The sequence below is a fragment of the Camelus dromedarius genome, chromosome 8 (assembly GCF_036321535.1).
Source record: "Camelus dromedarius isolate mCamDro1 chromosome 8, mCamDro1.pat, whole genome shotgun sequence".
Classification (NCBI taxonomy): domain Eukaryota; kingdom Metazoa; phylum Chordata; class Mammalia; order Artiodactyla; family Camelidae; genus Camelus; species Camelus dromedarius.
In genome coordinates, this window is record NC_087443.1 from 20,182,022 (window position 1) to 20,201,684 (window position 19,663).

At 48.6% G+C, this 19,663-nt stretch overlaps 1 protein-coding gene across 5 annotated transcripts in view; it reads left to right on the forward strand.

The window, feature by feature from the left end:
- The window catches only part of ARHGAP22 (Rho GTPase activating protein 22), a 179,612-nt gene that overhangs the window by 34,372 nt on the left and 125,577 nt on the right, over nucleotides 1-19,663 (forward strand). Inside the window, exon 1 of one of the 5 annotated variants that reach the window (XM_064487950.1) lies at nucleotides 1,419-1,926. The exons of the other annotated variants lie outside the window; for them this stretch is intronic. Coding sequence (XP_064344020.1) covers nucleotides 1,893-1,926 — 34 coding nt within the window. The 5' untranslated portion in view covers nucleotides 1,419-1,892. Of the gene's footprint in view, nucleotides 1-1,418; nucleotides 1,927-19,663 lie in introns of those variants that run through there. 5 annotated transcript variants of the gene reach the window in all.

Sequence of the window (19,663 nt, forward strand, 5' to 3'; positions counted from 1 at the left end):
GTAGCATTAGCAAGAGATGGGTCACAGAGGAAGGCATTGACAGCACCATAAAAGGCCTTGAACGTTATAGCAAACGTACTTATACTTATTCAACCCTTCTGAGGAGAGGCTGAGGGCCAGAATAAGTGACTTGATGCTGAGTAAGAGAGCTTTGTCTCCAGGGATTCTGCTCTCTCCCTGCAACCTGGCCATTCAACCCATTATATCCTGGTGAGTCCTTAATCTCTCTAACCCTCCTCTCCTCCCCATCGTCCAGATCCTGTCCTCCCTAGCATGGACTGCTGCAGTGGACTCGCAGTGGACTCCCAGTGGACCTCCAGCCTCTGGACCTTTTCCCCTTCCAGCTGCTAGAGTCGATTACACATCAGTATGACAGTTGGGGGTGAGCAGACATAGGGGCAATATGAGAATTAGGGTAGGAGTGTGATTGTCCAAAGCAGAGAGGTTCAAGTTCCCTCATCTTCCAGCTCTTAAGAGGATCACACAGTGCCCTGGCCCCCCAAAACCCAGCTCCAGGCGCAAATGCCTAACAGGGTTACATGGTGGTGATTTCAGGATCCACAAACGCTGGTCCTCACCATCCAGTGAAATCACTGAGGGCTCTCCAGCCAGGAACCTTTACAGGAAGTGGCTGGAATTGGGGTATTAGAGAGACATCCTGGGTTCAGGCCCCAGCCCTGACAAGACTGTGTGACTGTGGCTAAGATAGCTAACATTTCTGTGCCTTATTTTCTTCGTCTGAAAAGCCATAATAAAGGTTTCCCGGCATCAGGGAATTTGAGAATTAAGTGAGATACTGACTATAAAGCAGAAGCCTCAAGGACACATAGTAGGTGCCTAATACATGAGAACTATTACTGTGATGGCATTTCTTAGGCATTTTTTTTAGCCTGTTGAGGCTGAACCCCCGCAAAATCCCCACTGTACACTCTTTAGAATTGTGCTAGTATTAAACAGAAACATGGCAGTTAGCAGAGATCCTCCACTCAGTGCCCACTTTTGAGATCGTACTTACCATGTGCAGGCCCTGAACTAAGTGTTTCGCACGCATTCTTATTCCTGTCCCCTTATTAAGGCGGGAGAGAAAGGTAACATTCCTAACCCGCATCCCGTGGGGCTCTGAATACTGCCGCGGCCATATGTTCCTTCCAAGACACACCTGTCTTTCAACAGTTGGAACTGTGCGCTCATAGGCGGCCTCCGGGGCCCTCCTGGCAGGAAATATCGGGCAGAGCAGGCCCCCAGTGGACGGATCCTGGATGGAGGGGTCCTTGGCCCGCAGGGGATCAAGAGCCCTCTCCCCTCCGGCCCCCTCCCCCACTCCCGGACCTTGGCAGGGCGTGCGGGCCCTGGATGGCCAGAGGCGGCGCATTCCCTGCAGTCTCTCGGTTTTTCCAGCCGGCCCTCCCCTCGCAGAGGGCGGATCCGAGCCCGGAGCCCGCCCGCCCGCCAGGACCGTAGGACCAGCTGGGACCGCGCACTCCACCCGACTCCGCCTGCCCCGCCCTCCTCTCGCATCCGCCCGCCGTCCCTCCCTCCGGCTCGGCTCTCCGGGATGGACTGTGCCGCGTGCGCCCGGGCCGGGCGGAGGGACAGGCAGGCCGTCCCGCCCTGGCCCGGTAATTGATCAGCAGTGGTTACTGAGCCTCTAAATGGTTCGTGCGGATGGGAATTAATTCTGAGATGGATAAATAATGCATTGAGGTTTATGTAGTCCAAGGCAAGCCGTCGGTCCGGAGCCAGGAGAGGCGGCCGAGGGAGCCTTGCCGGTGACGCCAGCGGCCATGGGGGCCCGAGCGGGGCATGAGGGTCAACTGGGCGAGCAGAGGAGAAAAGGGAAGTGGATGGCAGCATGATCGGCCCAGCGACTCCGGCCAGGCGGCGGCAGGAACATGCTGAGCCCAAAGATCAGGCAAGCCAGGAGGGGTAAGTCCAACTTCCTGCGGTGGATCTGGCCACAGTGTGCGTGCGTCTGCTGGCAGACGTGTGCGGACACTCAGCTGGCTGCCACGCTGGGGTCAGATGGGACAGGCATTCTGGAGGCATCTTGGTGACTGACAGCCCTTCCTAGTGAGGCTCGTGGGGTGGGTAGGGGTCAGACCTGAGACTGCCAAAGGGCGATGGCCAGCTTAGTACCCCAGTGGGGGTGCAGGCTTCACCCCCACGTTCCATGTTTTACAGAGTCCCTGGCTTGCTCAAAGTGACCAGGTGACAACTTCGGAAAAACTTTCTTTCCTAGAAGGGAAACACTGACTGCTCAAGATTTGCTCTAGCTGCCAAGACAAAAGTGGCCCTCATTAGGAAAGGCAATGCCCGGGTTTCTCCAGACAGACAGGTCTCCATCAGGGTCCTCCTTCTGGCAATGTGTTCATCTGCTCTGCAGAGCCTGCAGGAGCTGCCACAGCTGGGCTGCAAGAAGCAATTCCCCCGGCCGAGGCTCCTGCTGGGAGAGCTCCCAGGAAGCTACAGGGCCTGGAGATGACCGTGTTGGGGGAGCAGATCCAGAGATGAACAGGAAATCCCAGTGGAGTTGGTAGAGACTTGCAGGGATGATCCCGCTGAGATGGGCTAGCACCCCACCCAGAATGTGACCCTGCACAATGGTCTGGGGACTCAGGACAAGTTGTGGGGCTAGGAACAGCCTCTCCCTGGATGGCAGTTTCTTGGCCAATGCAAGCGTCATTTTAGATGAAAGCATCTGTGTCTTAAGAAAATAGGATGTGTCTTTTCAGGTGGCCAGTGTTTGTAGAGGGCTGAGCCTCCCTTGTGAGTAAGGAACACGAGGACAGGACAGGCGGTGTGGAGGTGGGCGGAGCTTCTGCCTGGGGAGCTTGGAAACAGTGCGTGTCTCACTCAGTGTTTGCGTGTTTGAGGCAGGGACCTTCCAGGCTCCCGTGTGCTCACAGGCACACACTCGTCTCTTTAGCATGCTGTAGGCATTTGGATGCCGGCGTTCGGAGAGTGGTCAGAGCCAGCAGGACCCCTCCGGGGGCGCTTGGAATGGGCTGTCACCTCTCGGTCCCAGAGGGCAAAGGAGGGCTGTGCATGGCTTTGCTGAAGGGTAGAGGTACAGCCTGGTGACCGACCTGGCGGGGAGGGGCAGGGCAGGCCAGGCCCTCCCAGAGAGCTTAGGTCTTCTCTCTCACTCCTAACATGCTGGTCACATGTGGCTATCGAGCACTAGACATGTGAGTAATCCCATCTCAGAAAAAAGTACACTAGATTTTGATGACTTAGTAGGGGAAAAAAAAGAATGTAAAATATCTCAATGATGATTTTCCATTGATTACCTGCCGAAATGACAATAGCTGGGATATATTGGGTTACATAATACATATGATTAAGATTCATTTCATCTATTTTTTTTTCTTTTATTTTTAATGTAGCCACTAGAACATGTACAACTGCATATGTGGCTCACATTTTATTTCTATTGGATGGGGCTGGTCCAGAAAGAAACCAGAGCTTCAGCAAAGGGGTCTCAGGAAGCCTGCCTTTGAAATCTCAAGCTTCTTACAAACATTGGTTCTGGGTCAGTGGTTCTCAACCAGGAGCTGTTTCGCCCCCCAGGGGACATCTGGCAGTGTCTGGAGACATTCTGGCTGTTCCAGCTGAGGGTTACTCCTGGCATCTAGTGGATTTAGGCCGGGCGTGCTGCTAAACATCCTGCAAATCAGAGGACAGCCCCACAACAAAGAATTCTCCAGTTCCACATGTCAGTAGTGCTAATGCTGAGAAACCCTCTACTAGACAATATTATCTGGTAGGATATGTTAAAAGATAAAGTTTATGGTGCTGTGCATTAGAAATTAATAAGCTCATCGCTTACCCATAAAAACACATAATCATAAATCATGACAAGAAGCATTCTAAGAGCATAAGGGCATATACTACAAACGAAGCTTCCAGAGGAAGCAAGTGGCGTTTGAGCTGTGAACTGGAGAATGGAGGGGCTAACTAGGCAAAGGGTGGTGGAGGGGGGAGGCCACGTTCCAGGCGGGGACCAGCATGTGCATATGCCGTGGGAGGGGAGGGGCGCGCAGGGCCAGGAGGCTGGGGCTGGGGCAGGAACAGGCAGCACACACAGCACGAGGCTGGAGACCAGGTCAAGAATCAGATCATGCAGGGTCAGGCTTGCAGCTTAAGGAATGACGCTGCCTGGGGACACTTCTGGTGAAATACACAAATTATACATGCATGCCTCAAAGAAATCAGTCTCTGGTAGAAGGAAGACATTTCCTCAAAGTTCATCCCCATCTACACCTTTTAGGAGTTGGGCAGGCTACAATGTTATGAACATAGCCAGTCTATAGTCTGCAAATTGCAGCCCCTGCGAATCCAGACACTTCCTTGTCCAGATTGCTCCAGACTATATACATTCCAGATACACTTCCAGACTACACCATCACATGGTACACTGAGTTGCATGGAAAACTAGAGTCACTTTCTGGAATAGTTAATAAAACCAGCCCCGGTCAGCTGGCTCTGCAGATAGGGGCTTCCCAGGGGCCATTTTCCAGGGCCCGCTGACTGTTAGCTTCCTGGCAGGTCCCCCATCCGGGCCAGCCTGAGCTGTCAGCTCAAAGGGTGCCATCACCCTAAAGCCATCCTCGTGTCTCCTTCCCAGGGAAGGAGAGATGGCACGATGGAGAACCTCCCAGGGAAAACCGTACTGTCATTTACCTGCATATCAAACTAAGTTCGGTCAACTGTCTGAGCTCAACTTCCAAGACATAGTTAGAGGCAGAGGAAGCAAATGTTGTTCACCGCCCCTGCCACACACACACACACACACACACACACACACACACACACAGAAGAGGACAATAATAATTCAAAAAGATAGGGAGGCACCCAAACCAGCTGGAAATATTTCCCAATAGGCCAGTAAATTCAGACAGTGTGCTTAGTTTTAAGTGCATCACTCAATGCAAACGGATTCAGGAAAAGTGGTCCAGATTAGTGCAAACCAGCTCACACTGGCCATTAATCCTGTGATTCTAGCCAGCCATTGCCTGCCTTGAACCAGTTTAGGCTCACCCTATCTAGTTCTGGCCTGTGGAAGCCAGTCCAGGCCAATGGGACCCAGGTGTGGTTGGCCCTGCCCCCGCTCAGCTCCTGCCTGGCTCTGGGGGTCCCTTCCGGGGAGCCTCTCCTGATGCCATGCCCAGCAAGCGCTACCTCTGTGAGCTTTGTTGCCATATTCCCAAAGTGGGAATGGAAGAGACAGGGCACCCCACCCCTCCCAGTATTCCCAGAAGAACAATAGGATGAATTCACTACAACTCCGTGAACTTATCACAGATGCAGTGGAGCAAGTCACAAGTGTGTGTGTTCTGTGACACTGTAAAAATGGCAGTTTAATTTTTAAGATAGAAAATAAAAACAGAAGATAGGTACCCTCTCTCCTGAGAGCAACGTGGGTATTTTTGAGGGTCGGGGGGCCAGCAGGTGCCCAGGCTGGATGGTCTTGCCCACGACCACACAGTGTGAGTGCTGTGCCCTCCGTACACCCTCCCCTCACGCATCCTCCAGGCGTACCTGGTTCACCCTGTCTCTTCAGGCCATAGTCAGAACAAAGCCCCAAAATACTTGACCCTGATGCTACCCCACAGCCTCCTGGGATTGCTCCTGATTCTGAAATCCCACTGTCACAGGACCTGCTCTTCCAAAGATTTGTGTATTCCCCACTTCTTCTTTTTTCAATTGAAGTATAGTCAGTTACAACGTGTCAATTTCTGGTATACAGCATAATGTTTCAGTCATGCATATACATACATATATTTGTTTTCATGTTCTTTTTCATTATAGGCTACTACAAGATATTGAATATAGTTCCCTGTGCTATACAGAAGAAATTTGTTTTTATCTATTTTATATATAGTAGTTAATATTTGCAAATCTTAAACTCCCAATTTATCCCTTCCCACCCCCTCTCCGGACCAGTAGCCATAAGTTTGTTTACTATTTCTGTGAGTCTGTTTCTGATTTGTAGATAAGTTCATTAGTGTCGTCTTTTTTTTTTTTTAGACTCCACATATGAGTGATATTATATGGTATTTTTCTTTCCCTTTCTAGCTTACTTCACTTAGAATGAAGATCTCCATATCCATCCATATTGCTGCAAATGGCATTATTTTATTCTTTTTTTATGGCTGAGTAGTGTTCTATTGTATAAATATACCACAGCTTCTTTATCCAGTCATCTGTCAGTGGACATTTAGGTTGCTTCCATGTCTTGGCTATTGTATATAGTGCTGCTATGAACATTGGGGTGCATGTATCTTTTCGAATTAGAGTTCCCTCTGGATATATGCCCAGGAGTAGGATTGCTGGATCTGTTCCTCTGCTCTTGACTGAGGCTTCCTCTGTGCCCACTAGCATGGCCCAGAATACAGGTTTGTTGATTTGGGCTTGCCCTGTTCTACCAGGTTGAGGTGTGGGAGGCAGCCCTGTTGTTTTATCTCCCAAACAGCTCTAGACTTGGCCTGTTTCACTCGATCTGATGTTATCATGATCTCCCAGCCATCGTCATTTCTAATCGATGACAGTAACACTCTGCCTCACCCAACCCACTCCCATCCAGTCTCCTCTCCAAAGCCAGAGCCATCTTTTCAAATATAATTCCAGCCATATACCCACCTCCAGCCACTTCCTCCTCCTGCCCCAAGTTGGCATCTTTTGGTGGCTTCCCCATTAACCTTTGAGTTAAAATCCAAAGCCCGTAAGGCCCCTCTTATAGTCTAACCACCAGCCAAACCTCCAGCCTCCTCTCACTCTCCAAGCTTTAGCCACACTGGCTTTCTTCCCACTCCTCAACTATTTCATGGACCTTCTACCACAGGGCCTTGGCACATCCTGTTTTTCCTCCTGGAATGCTTCCTCCTCCTTTTCTCTCTCTGTCTCTGTATCTCTCTCTCACACACATACATACATACTTCTTAACTCTTACCCATCCTCCAGTTCTTAGCTCAAGTGTCACCAGCCAGCCAAGGAAGTGCTCCCACGCACCATAGTCTAACTGGGTCCTCTGCTCCATGGCCTCCTTTCCTTTGTGGCATTTACATTGGATGGTTGTACACTCCTGAGTGTGAATGTTTGGCGCATCAGTGTTATCCCACCAGACTGTGAGCTCCATGAGAACAGACGCCATTTCTGGTTTTGATTGTCATTATACCCCAATGCCAGGCACTGGTAGGCACTCAGTACATATATGTTAAACGAATGAATGAATGAATGAATGAATGTATGAATGAATAAGTGAGTGAATGAATAGTGGGGAGAGCATTAGCCTGGGAGGCAGAAGCACTGTCTCTGGACCAAAGTGGTCTACATCCTTAGGAAAGTCACCCGCCCTTGACTGACTTACATGTTGTAAATATTTTCCCAATTTGTTGCTTGCCCTTTACTTTTATATCAGGGACTTTTTTTTCCCGAATGTACATAACTTTTTAATTTTTATGCCACCAAGCTCTCCATATTTTCTTTGAGAGTTTCTGCCTTTGTTTAGAATATTTCAAAGTAAAATTGATGTTGCTATTAAAAAAGCACCTTCTTTTAGAGGAAATCATTAGACAGATGAGCAGAGCTCCAGCAGCGTTAGCTGCCTTCCTTCACAGGAGTGTCAGTGTCTTAGAAGCCTTGATGAATGTGCAAAGCCTAGTCAATACTGTGGGGATGGAGAGAGAAAGCTCTATGAATGAGATAAAGTACTTTCCGTGGCCTTATTTTTCTTGATTTTCCCACAAGAAAGCAAACCAACATTTATTGTGTGTCCTCCATGCTCCAGGCATTTCCATGGTATGTATTTAATTCTCATGACGACCCTAGCATGAGGCTTCATTATTCCCATTTTAGCAGATGTGGAGGGAGAATTGTGGGTACCCCGCCAACAAGGGGTGGAATTCATTCTCATGTCTCCCCAGTGCTGAGACCTATGCCCTCCCCCTTACCCAACACAGGGACTCACACTATCCAAACGCCACTGCAGGAGACCCTGCATGTCTCCAGGAAAGCTATAGATTCTTTGAGGAATAAAATGCAGTGTGATTTTCAAGAAGATGCCCACTGCCTATGAATACATGGAAATTAGATTTGAACAGCTGTTGGAATATTTAAGGTTGAGTTATTGATTATGTAGTAGAAAACTAAGTAAATTAAAAGGCAAGGCAATTACGAACTCCAGGGAAAACAAAAAGTGATACATGAAAGGAAAGAAAATTATAGGGTACTACATAGCTCAACTGGGACTAGCAATTACATAGTACTAATAATGCCAATTCTGCATATTGATCAAACTGGAAATACACTATAACTGTATGGGGAGGATGGGGTGGGTGCTTCTGTGTGTTGGGAACAGGAGAGTGAAATAAATAAAACCTTCATCTGCCATAGTTAGACGTCAATAGAAAATACTTAAAATGGAAAAAAAATCAAGAAGTGATTTGGCATAAAAACAGATCATAAGTCAGTGAAGCAGAATAGGGAACCCAGAAATAAACCCATGCCTATATGTTCAATTAATCTACAACAAAGGAGCCAGCAATATACGATGGACAGCATATGGAATGGACAGTCTCTTCAATAAATGGTGTTGGAGAAACTGAACAGCCACAAGCAGGAGAATGAAACTGGACCCCTATCGTACACCACACACAAAAATCAACTCAAAATAGATTAAAGACTTGAATGTAAGACCTGAAACCACAAAACTCCTAGAAGAAAATATATGGGGTAAGACATATAAACTCTTAGACATCAGTGGTGGCAATCATTTTTTTGGATTAGACACCAAAGCAAAGGAAACAAAAGCAAAAATAGACAAGTGGGACTACCTCAAGCTGAAAAACTTCTGCACAGCAAGGGAAACCACCAGCAAAATGAAAAGGAAACCTACAGAATGGGAGAAAATATTTCCAAATCGTGTATCTGATAAGGGGTTAATATCCAGGATATACAACGAATTCATACAACACAATAGCAAAAATAAATGAAAAAAACAATCCTATTAAAAGATGGGCAGAGGAACTGAATAGACATCTTTGCAAAGAAGACATGCACATTGCCAAGAGGTACATGAAAAGGTCCCAGCATCACTAACCACAGGGAAATGCAGATCACAACTACATTAAGATATCACCTCACACCTGTTAGAATGGCTGTTTCCGAAAAGACAAGAGATAACAAATATTGGCAAGGATGTGGAGAAGTGGGAGCCCTTGTACACTGAATGTAACTAGGTGCAGTCACTATGCAAAACAGTGTGGAGATTCCTAAACTGAAAATAGAACTACCATATGATCCAGCAGGTCCACTTCTGGGTAAATGTTCAAAAGAAATGAAAACAATCTCAAAGAAATAACTGCACTCCGTTGTTCTTAGCAGCATTACCCACGAGAGCCAAGATGTGGAAACACGTGTCCATCAACTGATGAATGGATAAAAAATGAGATATATATACATATATACATATGTATATATATGTATATAAAATATATATAATCTGAATCCAGTGACGAGGAAGAAGGGAATCCTGCCACTGTGACAACATGGATGGACCTTGAGGGCCTTATGCTAAATGAAATGAGCCGCACAGAGAAAGACAAATTCTGCCCAGTATTACTTGTATGTTGAATGTAACAACAGCAGCAAAAAAGGCAAACTTATAGAAACAGAGTAGAAAAGTGGTTGTCGGGTTTGGGAGGTGGGGGAAACAGGGAGAAATGGGCAAGAGGGTACAAACTTTCAGCTGGAAGATACAGAAGGTCTAGGAATCCAATGTAAACCATGGTGACAGTAGTTGATGACACTGTTGTGTAACTGAATTTACTAAAAGAGAACATGAATGTCTCATACACACACAAAAAGATAAATACGTGAGTTGATGGGTGTGTTAATAACTAGATGAAGGAAATCAAGACAAAATAAAAGGAAGAAATGGCAATAAATGAATACCGTTTAGAAATGTGGAGGTAAATACCGAAGGAACCAACTGAAGCCGTTGCCTCTCGGGGCTGGGAAGCGGGGGAGGACCTGCCCGGTTTCACCCTAAAGCCTGTAGGATTGCGTGAGATACTGGGGGTGACAGCTTGTTCCAGTCACACTGGAGGATTGTTTGGAGTGAAGTTTCTGCTCTTAAGGGGTGACCGCGGGATTCACAGACCTCCTCTGACTGCTTGGTTCCAAATGATGTGGCCTTCCAGAATACGCCCATGGTGACCCCGTGCTGCCCCCTCCCAGGCTTCTCAGGTGCTCGGAGGGCTCCCTAAGACAGACCACCTCCGGGGGCCTGAGATGGGGACCGTAATCTAATTAGCAAAGGGACAGTAATCTAATTAGGTGATGCAGCGTCTGCTTTGCCTGAGATTCAGAGAGAAGATAAGGGCCTAGCAGAGGGGTGAGTGAGGTATGTCCAGGAGAAAGTATATGAGAACAGCTCCTGGAGATGGAACTAGGATCTGGGCTGGAGCATGGCCGGGACTGGAAGCCTTATTGGAGGCTGTGGTGGAGAAGGGGGGCCGCGGAGACTCACCTGGTGGCCTCCTTATTCTAGCCAGGTGCTGCCACCATTGCTCAGAGCTGATACCCACTCCAGAGCTTCAGTGCCCAAGCCTGGACCACCTCCATCACTAGAGGACCAAGCTCTCTCCCATCTGTCCTTTCCAGGAGCTTGCTCAGAGCTGAAACAAAATTGCAGAGACCTTCAAATGAGCAGCATGTCTAGGACAAATCCCAGGGATCTGCTTAGAGGAAAAAAAAAATTCCCAATTAGGGGATCTTTAAACAACAGTGGCCTTAAAAATATACTGCAGCCCAATTTTTTGAGTATTGTTTATTCTAGGATTTTTTCATTGTTCATTTTTAACATTTTTTTCTTATTTTTAAAACTGAGACATACTTCCATCCATACAGCAAAATGTACATGTAAGTGTGCAGCCCAGTGACCACCACCCAGATCAAGACATAGAGCATTTCCTTCCACCCCAGAAGCTTCCCTCCTGTCTCTTCCCAGTCACTCCTCCCGACCAGACTGACCCACACTCTGCTGATTTCTATCCCTGTAGAGTGGTTTTGCCTACTCAGTTTCATATCAATGGACTCATAGGGTATGATGCTCTCATTACTAACACATTAAAGGCCACAGATATTTCTTCCACTTTCTTCTTTAGGGAAGGAAGGAAAATGAGAAAATGTCTTTGAGTGTCTAGGATGTGCCGGCTGTGTGCTGACTTTCTGCTTACAGGCAAGCATCCCATTTTGATCCTTATACCAATCCTGGGAGTCAGGGGAGGGAAACAGAGGCAGGAAAATTGAAGCCAAGTGCTCAAAACTGCCCCACCAATGAGATCAGAAGCAGCCTGATTACAGGACACAGGTCTGAGAGGCCTCCCTCCACAAATGTGGCCCCGTCCAGGCCGGACAGTGTCCTCTGGGCGGCTTAAGCCCCGATGACATGAGGATGCTGATCCTTCATAAGCACTGGCTTCCCGGGCAGGGGTTCACAACAGTACCACCAGGTGCAGGGGCCAAAACAAGAGGTGGGGTCATGCTACCCACTCTGTCCTGGCCCTTCGCAGATTTGTTCAGCTGACAGCAGCCTGGCTGAGTAGCAGGCTAGTGGGAAAGGGGAGGGAGTCAGGATTAGATGGATGAGGAGGGGGGTCATCCTTCGGGGGTGCCCTCACCAGGGGCTGCCAGCCATGCTGGCCATGGGTGCGGATGCGTGTGGTGGGCTCGGGCGGGCCTGGCCCCGTGCACCTGGTGATGCTAAGAAATCCCAGCTTTGGCTACTATTTTATTTCAACTCGCTGTATTTCTGACAGATGAGCCAGCTCAAATACTGTAGCTTCAGATGCCTTCACCTCCCTGCCTGCAAGGAGTCAGACACATGTTTAATCATTCATGCACTGACCGTATTTTTCGTAATAGCAATAACCGTAGCTCCTGTCTGTTGAACTTGTGTAAACATGCTGTGGAACAAGCACAACTCATGAAGCCACTGATTTTGTGCCCTCTACTGTCCTGAGGGGGCCAGGCCTTCCCCTGTCACTGCCTGGCAGGGCCCCGTGACAGCTTTGAGCACTCTGGAATAATGAAATGCCCTAAGTCACCCATTAGCAAAATACAAGACCAGTTCAATATTTCCACATCCTTCCCAGGGCCACATAACTGATTTTCACCCACCTCCTTGAAAACATGCTGCTTGGCCGGTCCCTCACTTTAGAGGGTCACGTCTCCTGTGTCTTGGTGCCCTGTTGGAGCTCCCATTTTAATGTCCTATCACCCTTACCATGTGTATCATCTCCTTCAGTCTTGAAGAGATCCTCATTGAGACAGAGAGCACTATTGCCCCATTTTTCAGATGAGGAAACTGAGTCCCAGAGAGATGAAAGAACTTGCCAGCCAGGAAGGGGTACCCAGCCAGTAATGGCAGCGCTGGGATTCAAAATCCGAAGGCTCTAGAAAACCATTGTGCGTTTATTTGTTTACACCCCAAGTTCTTTCCGGGCAGCAGGAGAGGAGAGCTGTCCTGGGGTAGAAAGCCTCTTGTGTCAAGACCCAGAGGCATGTGTGCTGTGAGGGGCAGACTGTGAGCCCCTGGGCAGAAAGGCAGTGAGGAGACCAAGTAATGAGGCAGGGAATTGACCCATCTCACATCCAGGTAGGGCTTTCAACAGGGGAATGATGTGTCTGGACAGAGCATTAGACAGTGATGCTGGCTGCAGTGTGGGCAGTGAGTCTGCAGGGAGAAAGCCGATGTTCAGTAGATGCTGTGGGAGCAATGACGTTTCCTGTCTGCCACCTGCAGAGGGTGTGAGGAGGAAGCAGGACCATTGTCAGAGCACATCTACTGAGAGTGCTCAGCGGCTGTCAGCCAGGCTCCCGCACACTCCCCTCTGGCCCCCAGCCCACCAGTCCATCTGCAGCTGCCGAGGCCCTTGTGCCTGGAGGTGAAGGTGGCAGTTTGTGTCCTGGAGGGAAGATGCACGGTGAACCCAAGCCTCCTCCTTCCTCCTGCCTCTCCTCCCAGATACCAGCTGGTGGGAAAACTTGAGTTCTGTCCGTGGAAGTTGCCCAGAGTTCATTACCCATTCATTACTCTTAGACACGCCGGGTACAAGGCACTGCCAGATGCTGGGCTAGAGGATCTCTGGACTGGGCTTCCAGCCCCAGAGAACTGGAGAATTGACCATGACCTTCGTGTTTGCAAGTGGAAAAATAAATGATTTATTTGTAAGACACTTTGAACTGGGTTAAGCCTAGGCTAGGAGGCTGCCTTGGACTCCTCGGCCAAGACAACCAGGGACCTGCCCTTACTCTGCTGAAATCATCAACAGCCTCAGTGATTACTTAACCAAGGGTGGAGAATGTATTGATCTAAGCTAATGGCCCATAGGCAGGCAGAAATGAAATTTATAATCAATATTGAATTACATCAACTCCACGGATCCTAGGCTCCTGGTGAGCAGCTTGCTAGTCTGAACAGGAGCAGTGGTAGCAATCCTAGGGCCAGCTGTTCCCAGACGCGGTGCAGAAGGGCGGAGAGAGGCCTCCCAGGGGCTCTGCCTGCAGCAACAAGAAATCATGCTAACCACCATCCATCCATTCTGCGCTTCGCTCTTTGCAAAGCACTTTCAAAGTGTCATTCATTTCTTCTGCACCACGGTCTAGGAAGTGGACACAATTCGTATTTTACTCCCAAAACCTGGGGTTCCAAGAGGCTGAAGGGCCTTAGGCCTCCAAGTCCTGGGCCTCTCCATTCCCCCCGCCGAACTAGGAGAAATAGGAAAACCACATCCTGTGTTTCCTGCTCCTGTTTGCTGCTCCTCCAATCCCATGAATGAAATTGACAATCTCGTGCCCTTTAACCTTTCGTCATGTGGAAACAGGCCTTGGGTAGGAGAAATCATGTTGGTGGATTTCTTCCAAACCAAGATTCGATCTTTCCTGTTTTCTTTGAACTTGAGGATTCCGTCTCATGTCTGCACATTTACTCGGCAAGCATTTGTTGAGAAGCTCCGGACTACATTCTAGGAATCCAGCCTGAGGAGGGCACCCTCTCGGGCCACGAGAAGCTCACAAATCAACCCAGCACAGAGAGGCACATGTCCGGCCAGAGGTGTGTGCTGTCACGGTGGTCGGCAGTCAACCCCCTGCTTTGACTGGAAGACTAGAGTCTTCATACGATAGGAAATAGCTACACTGACACGTCAGGAGTGGGTCAGGGCTCGTCAGGGTGGCAAGCACAGAGGTGCGGGAGTGTGGCTCAAAATGGCCCTTGTGGGGACCGGTCATTGATCTGGAAGGAGTGGGGTGTGTGGTATGAGTGGGAGGTGAAGCTGGAGGCCTGGCTGCACACCAGCTCAGAGACCTTCTCACCTTCTCGGCTTCATACCCATGTCGATGACGGCAAAACCCTCCTTCACCATGAAAGGGGGCACAGCCTCCTCAAATGAGATGCAGCAAAAGGGACCCCCACCACGGGACGATAGCTGGAGGTCCAGCCTGCAGATGAAAGTTAGAGGAGGTCCATCAGTCTTGTCTTTCTCAGAGAAAGGAGTTTTTAAAATTAGTCTTGGTGGGAAGGAGTTAGGGTTTGGTCTATTCTAGGACAGGTATGTGGGTCCTGTGAGAGTCAGGGTTAAAAGCCTGGGAACCAGACTTTCTGGGTTTAACCCCATGCTCTGCATGTCTTCCTGTTCCCCCTGCTGGGCACACCCTTTCTTCCTGCAGCCTTCCATAGTGTAGGGGAGGAAAAATTGTCTATCCTCTTAAGTTCAGCACCTGATACCTGCTAATTAAACTGATAAAAGATTAACAGGAGAAAAGGCTTATAATTTTTTTTCCAGTTTTAAATGAGTGAGGGGCTGCTTCATAGAAAAGATGCAGTTAAACCCAGGGGCAGTAAATTATGGGATGGTGACTAGGAAAAGTATGGTAGATAAGAGGTGTTTAGTAAGGTTCATTATGCAGACTTGAGTCACCTCCCAATGATAAGAATCTCACTCTCCCCTTCCTGGTACAGGAATGGCAAGGAACCTTTACAAAGGAAAATTGATGCCCTGCTTTTAGGCAGAAATGGGGAGGGAGGAGAGCTCCTCCTGTGTACTGTTTCTCAGTTGCCTTCAGCTGAAAATAATCGATATGCCAAAGTGGCATATTTTGAGGTGGCTGAACCTGATCCCCTCTAAGGGCTCGCTCCATTCATTCATCCAGATTCAGCCTCATCGCTGGTCTCCCAGTCTCCCGGTGGACGCCCTAGCGGCCCCATATGCTCCATGGATGGATGAATGAACTTAGATCCAGTTGGACCTGGGGGTGCACACTGCATGGAAGGGCAGGTCAAGCAGTTTGGGGGTCACCCTGCCTCCTGCACCCCCTTGCTGAAGACCAGCACCAGCTGAGCCAGGAGGCAGGCCCAGGAAGAACCAATAAAAATAACCGTTAGGAATGTAATCTTTGTCAGGCGCGGGTATAGCTCATGCTTAGCGTACACGAGGTCTTGGATTCAATCTCCAGTATCTCCAGCAAAAAAAAAAAAAATTTTGATCTTTTCTACTGATGTTTTTAAAGCATTAAAATAATCATTATGAAAAAAAAATCCAAACTTTCTAGATCCCCCTCAGAGCTATATTACAATTAATACCTTTTTCTTACGGTGGGTAGGTTTCCTTCTTGTCCATATTCCAGGCCCCAAAGTGAGGGCCTGGCTGGTTCTCTAGACCCCTCAGATGGGTATCTTAGCAAAGAACAGATGACCAAGAGGAGCCTAGGAAGAAGCTAAGTCACAAGTTTTTAAAAAATGTTAAAGGTAGGGGGCACTCAGGAACCATGCTGTTATAAATCATCTGAGGCTCTCACAGTGCTCCCAGGACAGCACGGGAACCTGGCGAGGCCCCCTCGCCCTTGGCTGCAAATTGCATTAACTTTATGAAACCGTCTTGTCGGGCCCTCTCCAGAGTGCCTCTTCCATTACCTCCCCTCTCTCTTCTCCATCAATCTTTCGACTTCAATACTTACCCTTTAAATCAATTCAGCTCTGAGAGCCATCTTGCTATTTCCCCAGCCCAGCTTTCAAATCCCATTGACTTTTATAAATCAATTGTGTTTTAGTCCAAGCGCAGCCACTCCTCCCCGCTCTCGGGGCTGCATTTACTGAGCTGCAGATGGAAAAACAGCCCTAGCCGGCTGCAGAGCGCTGAGCCCTGGGGAGCAGCGCAGGGCCGGCTGCCCCAGCAGCTGCCAAGGCCTCGTCAAAAGGCCCTAAATACGAACAGGTGTGTTAGATGCGGGTCTCCTAAGTAGACCCTGAGATGAGATTATCATGCGGTAATTTCTTACGGATGTACCCCTAAGGGATCCCAGTGAGACAGAGGGAAGAGGCTAGCCAAGCTGGGGTGCAAAGCCCAATAAAAGGGGGGGTCTCACCTGAGCCCCAGAGGAAATTTGAAGTGTGAATTACACCTTTTGACCCCTCTGAGTGGCTTCCAACTAGAAACAAGGCTGCAGGGGCTTTCAGGCTTCCATACCCAGGAGACTTTGCCCAAGGGCTGGAGGGGTGAGGGAGGGATGTAAATTCCTAGGCACTTGGTTTTCCCAGTGCTGGCTCCAAATGGCTCCAACAGCCCAAAGGCAGTCTTCCAGAGTGGGCCGGCAGTCCTGAAAAGTCACTGGGGTAAGCTGTTGGAAGTAAGGGGGCATATAAACAGGAAAAAGGAATCAAGGGAATTTGGGTGGAGCTCTGAGGTGATCCACTAAGGTAAGGGAGCTTTAATGTGTTCTCGGCAATTTCTAAGCTGTAGCAGCTGCGAGGTACTCTTGTTGCAACGCTGGGTGAGTGAACGACCCACCCACCCTCGCTGAGCCCCCTCCTCACCTGAGATGGGGTGGAGCAGACAGGCTGGAGTAGACCCAGGGCCACCAGAGGGGCTCACCTACAGAGGACGGCCCCCTGACCATGGAAAATCTACAGATGCACCTGAGCCACGCTTGCACAAAGCATCATCCGTTCGGCCTCGAAGCTCCAAGCAGGCAGAGGCTTGGCGTCACTCTGTGTTGCCGACCACAGCCTAGTGTGGTGCTTTTTGCAGATAAATACTCATAAACATTTATCTAACTCGTGATATTTTCATTGCTATTTTAGATCTTCCAAGGGGATTTAGCTCCGTTCCAAAAGAGCTCTTTCTTTTAAAGTTTTTATTTTAATTTATATAAGCAATGCATGCGTTCCTTCCTGTATAAAACCGCAGCCCTACAGCCCACTCTTCCCTTCATGACCACAATCCCTGTTACAGCTGTGACGTGTTCTTTCTATGCAAATGCCCATCCCCCATGAATATACCTTGGGATGTCTTTTGTTTAAGGGGGAAGGGTTTTCTTCCCCCTTTAAAATAGTTTTATATTTTGTGTCTTGTTCTGCAATTTGGTCTCTTCCACCGCTATAATAGGATTTAAATAAATGTTAAAATAAAGCAGAAAAGGATAGATGGGAGGGTTGGGATGCATCTTCAAAGGGTGCTCAGGAAGTCCTCATTGAGAAAATGGCATTTGAGAAAAGAACGAAAGGGCTGAGCGGAAGCCCTGCAGGGCCAGGATCAGCGGGTGCAGAGCCCGGTGGCAGATGCATGGCTGACCTGTTTGGGAAAGAGCAGAGGCCAATGTGGCCAAGGGCAGGGAAGCACAGGGAGGTCCGAGGGGCCATGTGGCTCGGTCCCGAGGACCCTTGTAGGCTGTAGTGCTGGCTCCTACTTTTCACTCTGAGCAAGAGGGGAGTCCTGCAGGACTCATAGGGAGCAGCATGCTCTAACTCCCATCTTTACAAACTCTCCCTGGCTGCCCTGTTAAGAAACTGCAGTGGGGGGTGGCAGACTGGAGAAGAGACTGTGGCAGTAATTCAGGTGAGAAATGATGGTGGCTGGGAACAGGCAAGCCTGATAGAGTTTCCGCTGACCTTGATGGGGAAGACTGTCAGGTAGTAGGTTTGGGGGCGGGGAAAGACCAAGAGTTGAGCTTTGGACATGAGATGTGTCAGGTGGACAGTGTGATAGACGCATGGGTCTGGAGTTAGGGTTGAGCTCTGCACAGGCGCCTGCCACACATCGATGGTGTTTAAATCCATGAGGTGGGAGATCACTGAGGCAGCAGCGAGTGTGGACAGAAAAGGGGTCCAAAGACTAGCGCTGGGCACTGGACTCTAAGAGGTGGGGATGATGAGGAGACTGAGAGTGGTGGCCAGTGAAGAAGGGGAGAGACAGGAAGGAGTAGTCTTGGACCCAGGGATAGAAATGGACCACTTAACTGGGGTCAGGTGTTCTAAGGGGAAGGAATGGATGGACCACCTTGATCCTTGGATTGAGCAACATGAGGGACATCCGTGGCCTTGATAAGAGCAGTCTGGGTCGCACAGAGACAGGGGGAGGCTAACTAGGTGGGGTCAAAAGAGAACAGGAAGCATTGGGGGTGATGAAAAATTCTGGAGATGGATGGTGGTGATGGTTATATGGCAATGTGAATGTACTTAATGACACATTCAAGTGTGCACTTCAAAATGGCTAAAATGGTAAATCTTATGTTAAGTGTATTTTACTACAGCTTTTTTTTTAGCTGTTCATTTAGTGCGTCCTTTTTTTTAAATTTTTATTTTATTGGGTTATAGTCAGTTTCCAATGTTGTGTCAATTTCCAGTGTAGAGCACAATGTTTCAGTTATATATGAATATACATATATTCATTGTTGCATTTTTTCTCCGTGAGCTACCACAAGATCTTGTATACATTTCCCTGTGCTCTACTACGGTTTTAAAAAGTGGACTAGGAGAGGACTTGGAGAGAGTGAAGACACCTCTCGTGAAGTGTTTGTTAAGAGGGGGAGCTAACTGTCAGCTCATATACCTTCAGCTCATCCTTTCTGTCTTCTGCCATGCATCCTGTAATGTGAATACGGCAGTTTATTTGATGATTTTCCTATTGTTGAGCACTTGGGTTTTTCCATTTTTAGGATCATTCCGAGTGCTCCAAGGGCATCCTTGTGTGTGACTCCCTAGGTACTTGCAGTCCTCTCTGCAGGAGAGAGGCAAGAAATGGAATTGCTGGGTTGTAGAGTGGGCATGTTTTCAATTTTATTAAATTCAGCCCACCTGCCCTAATATCAGCACCTGATATTATCAAACTTGAAAAATATACCTGCTGAAAATGCTGCATCACATAATGGTTCTAATTTGCATTTCCCTCTGATTACTGTTGAAATCCAGCATCTCCATCCATCTTCATTGGCGGTTTGCATTTTCTCTTCTGTACATCACCTGTTCACGTCTTTAATTTCTTCGACTGAGAAACAAAAGATCCCTTTCCTTGATAGGAAAAGGGCATGAATCACGGCTGGCCTTGCACCTCCTGTTGCCCTAGCAACGCCTTGATGCTGTACAGCCCTTTGTCCTTCTCTAATAATGAATGAACCTTTGGGTCCTTGAATTCCATTTCCTCCACCCAGGGTTCTGACCTCCTGAGTTGAACTTGGCTGGTGTTTTCATCCCTGGCAGCCTCTGTCATCTCTCGGACTCTTGGGCACATGCCTGTTCAGGCCACTTTTCTCCTTCCTCCCTGGTACCTCTGATCTGAAGCACGTGGGGCCCTCCTCAGGCTCAGTTCTGTTGGGGAAGGACTGT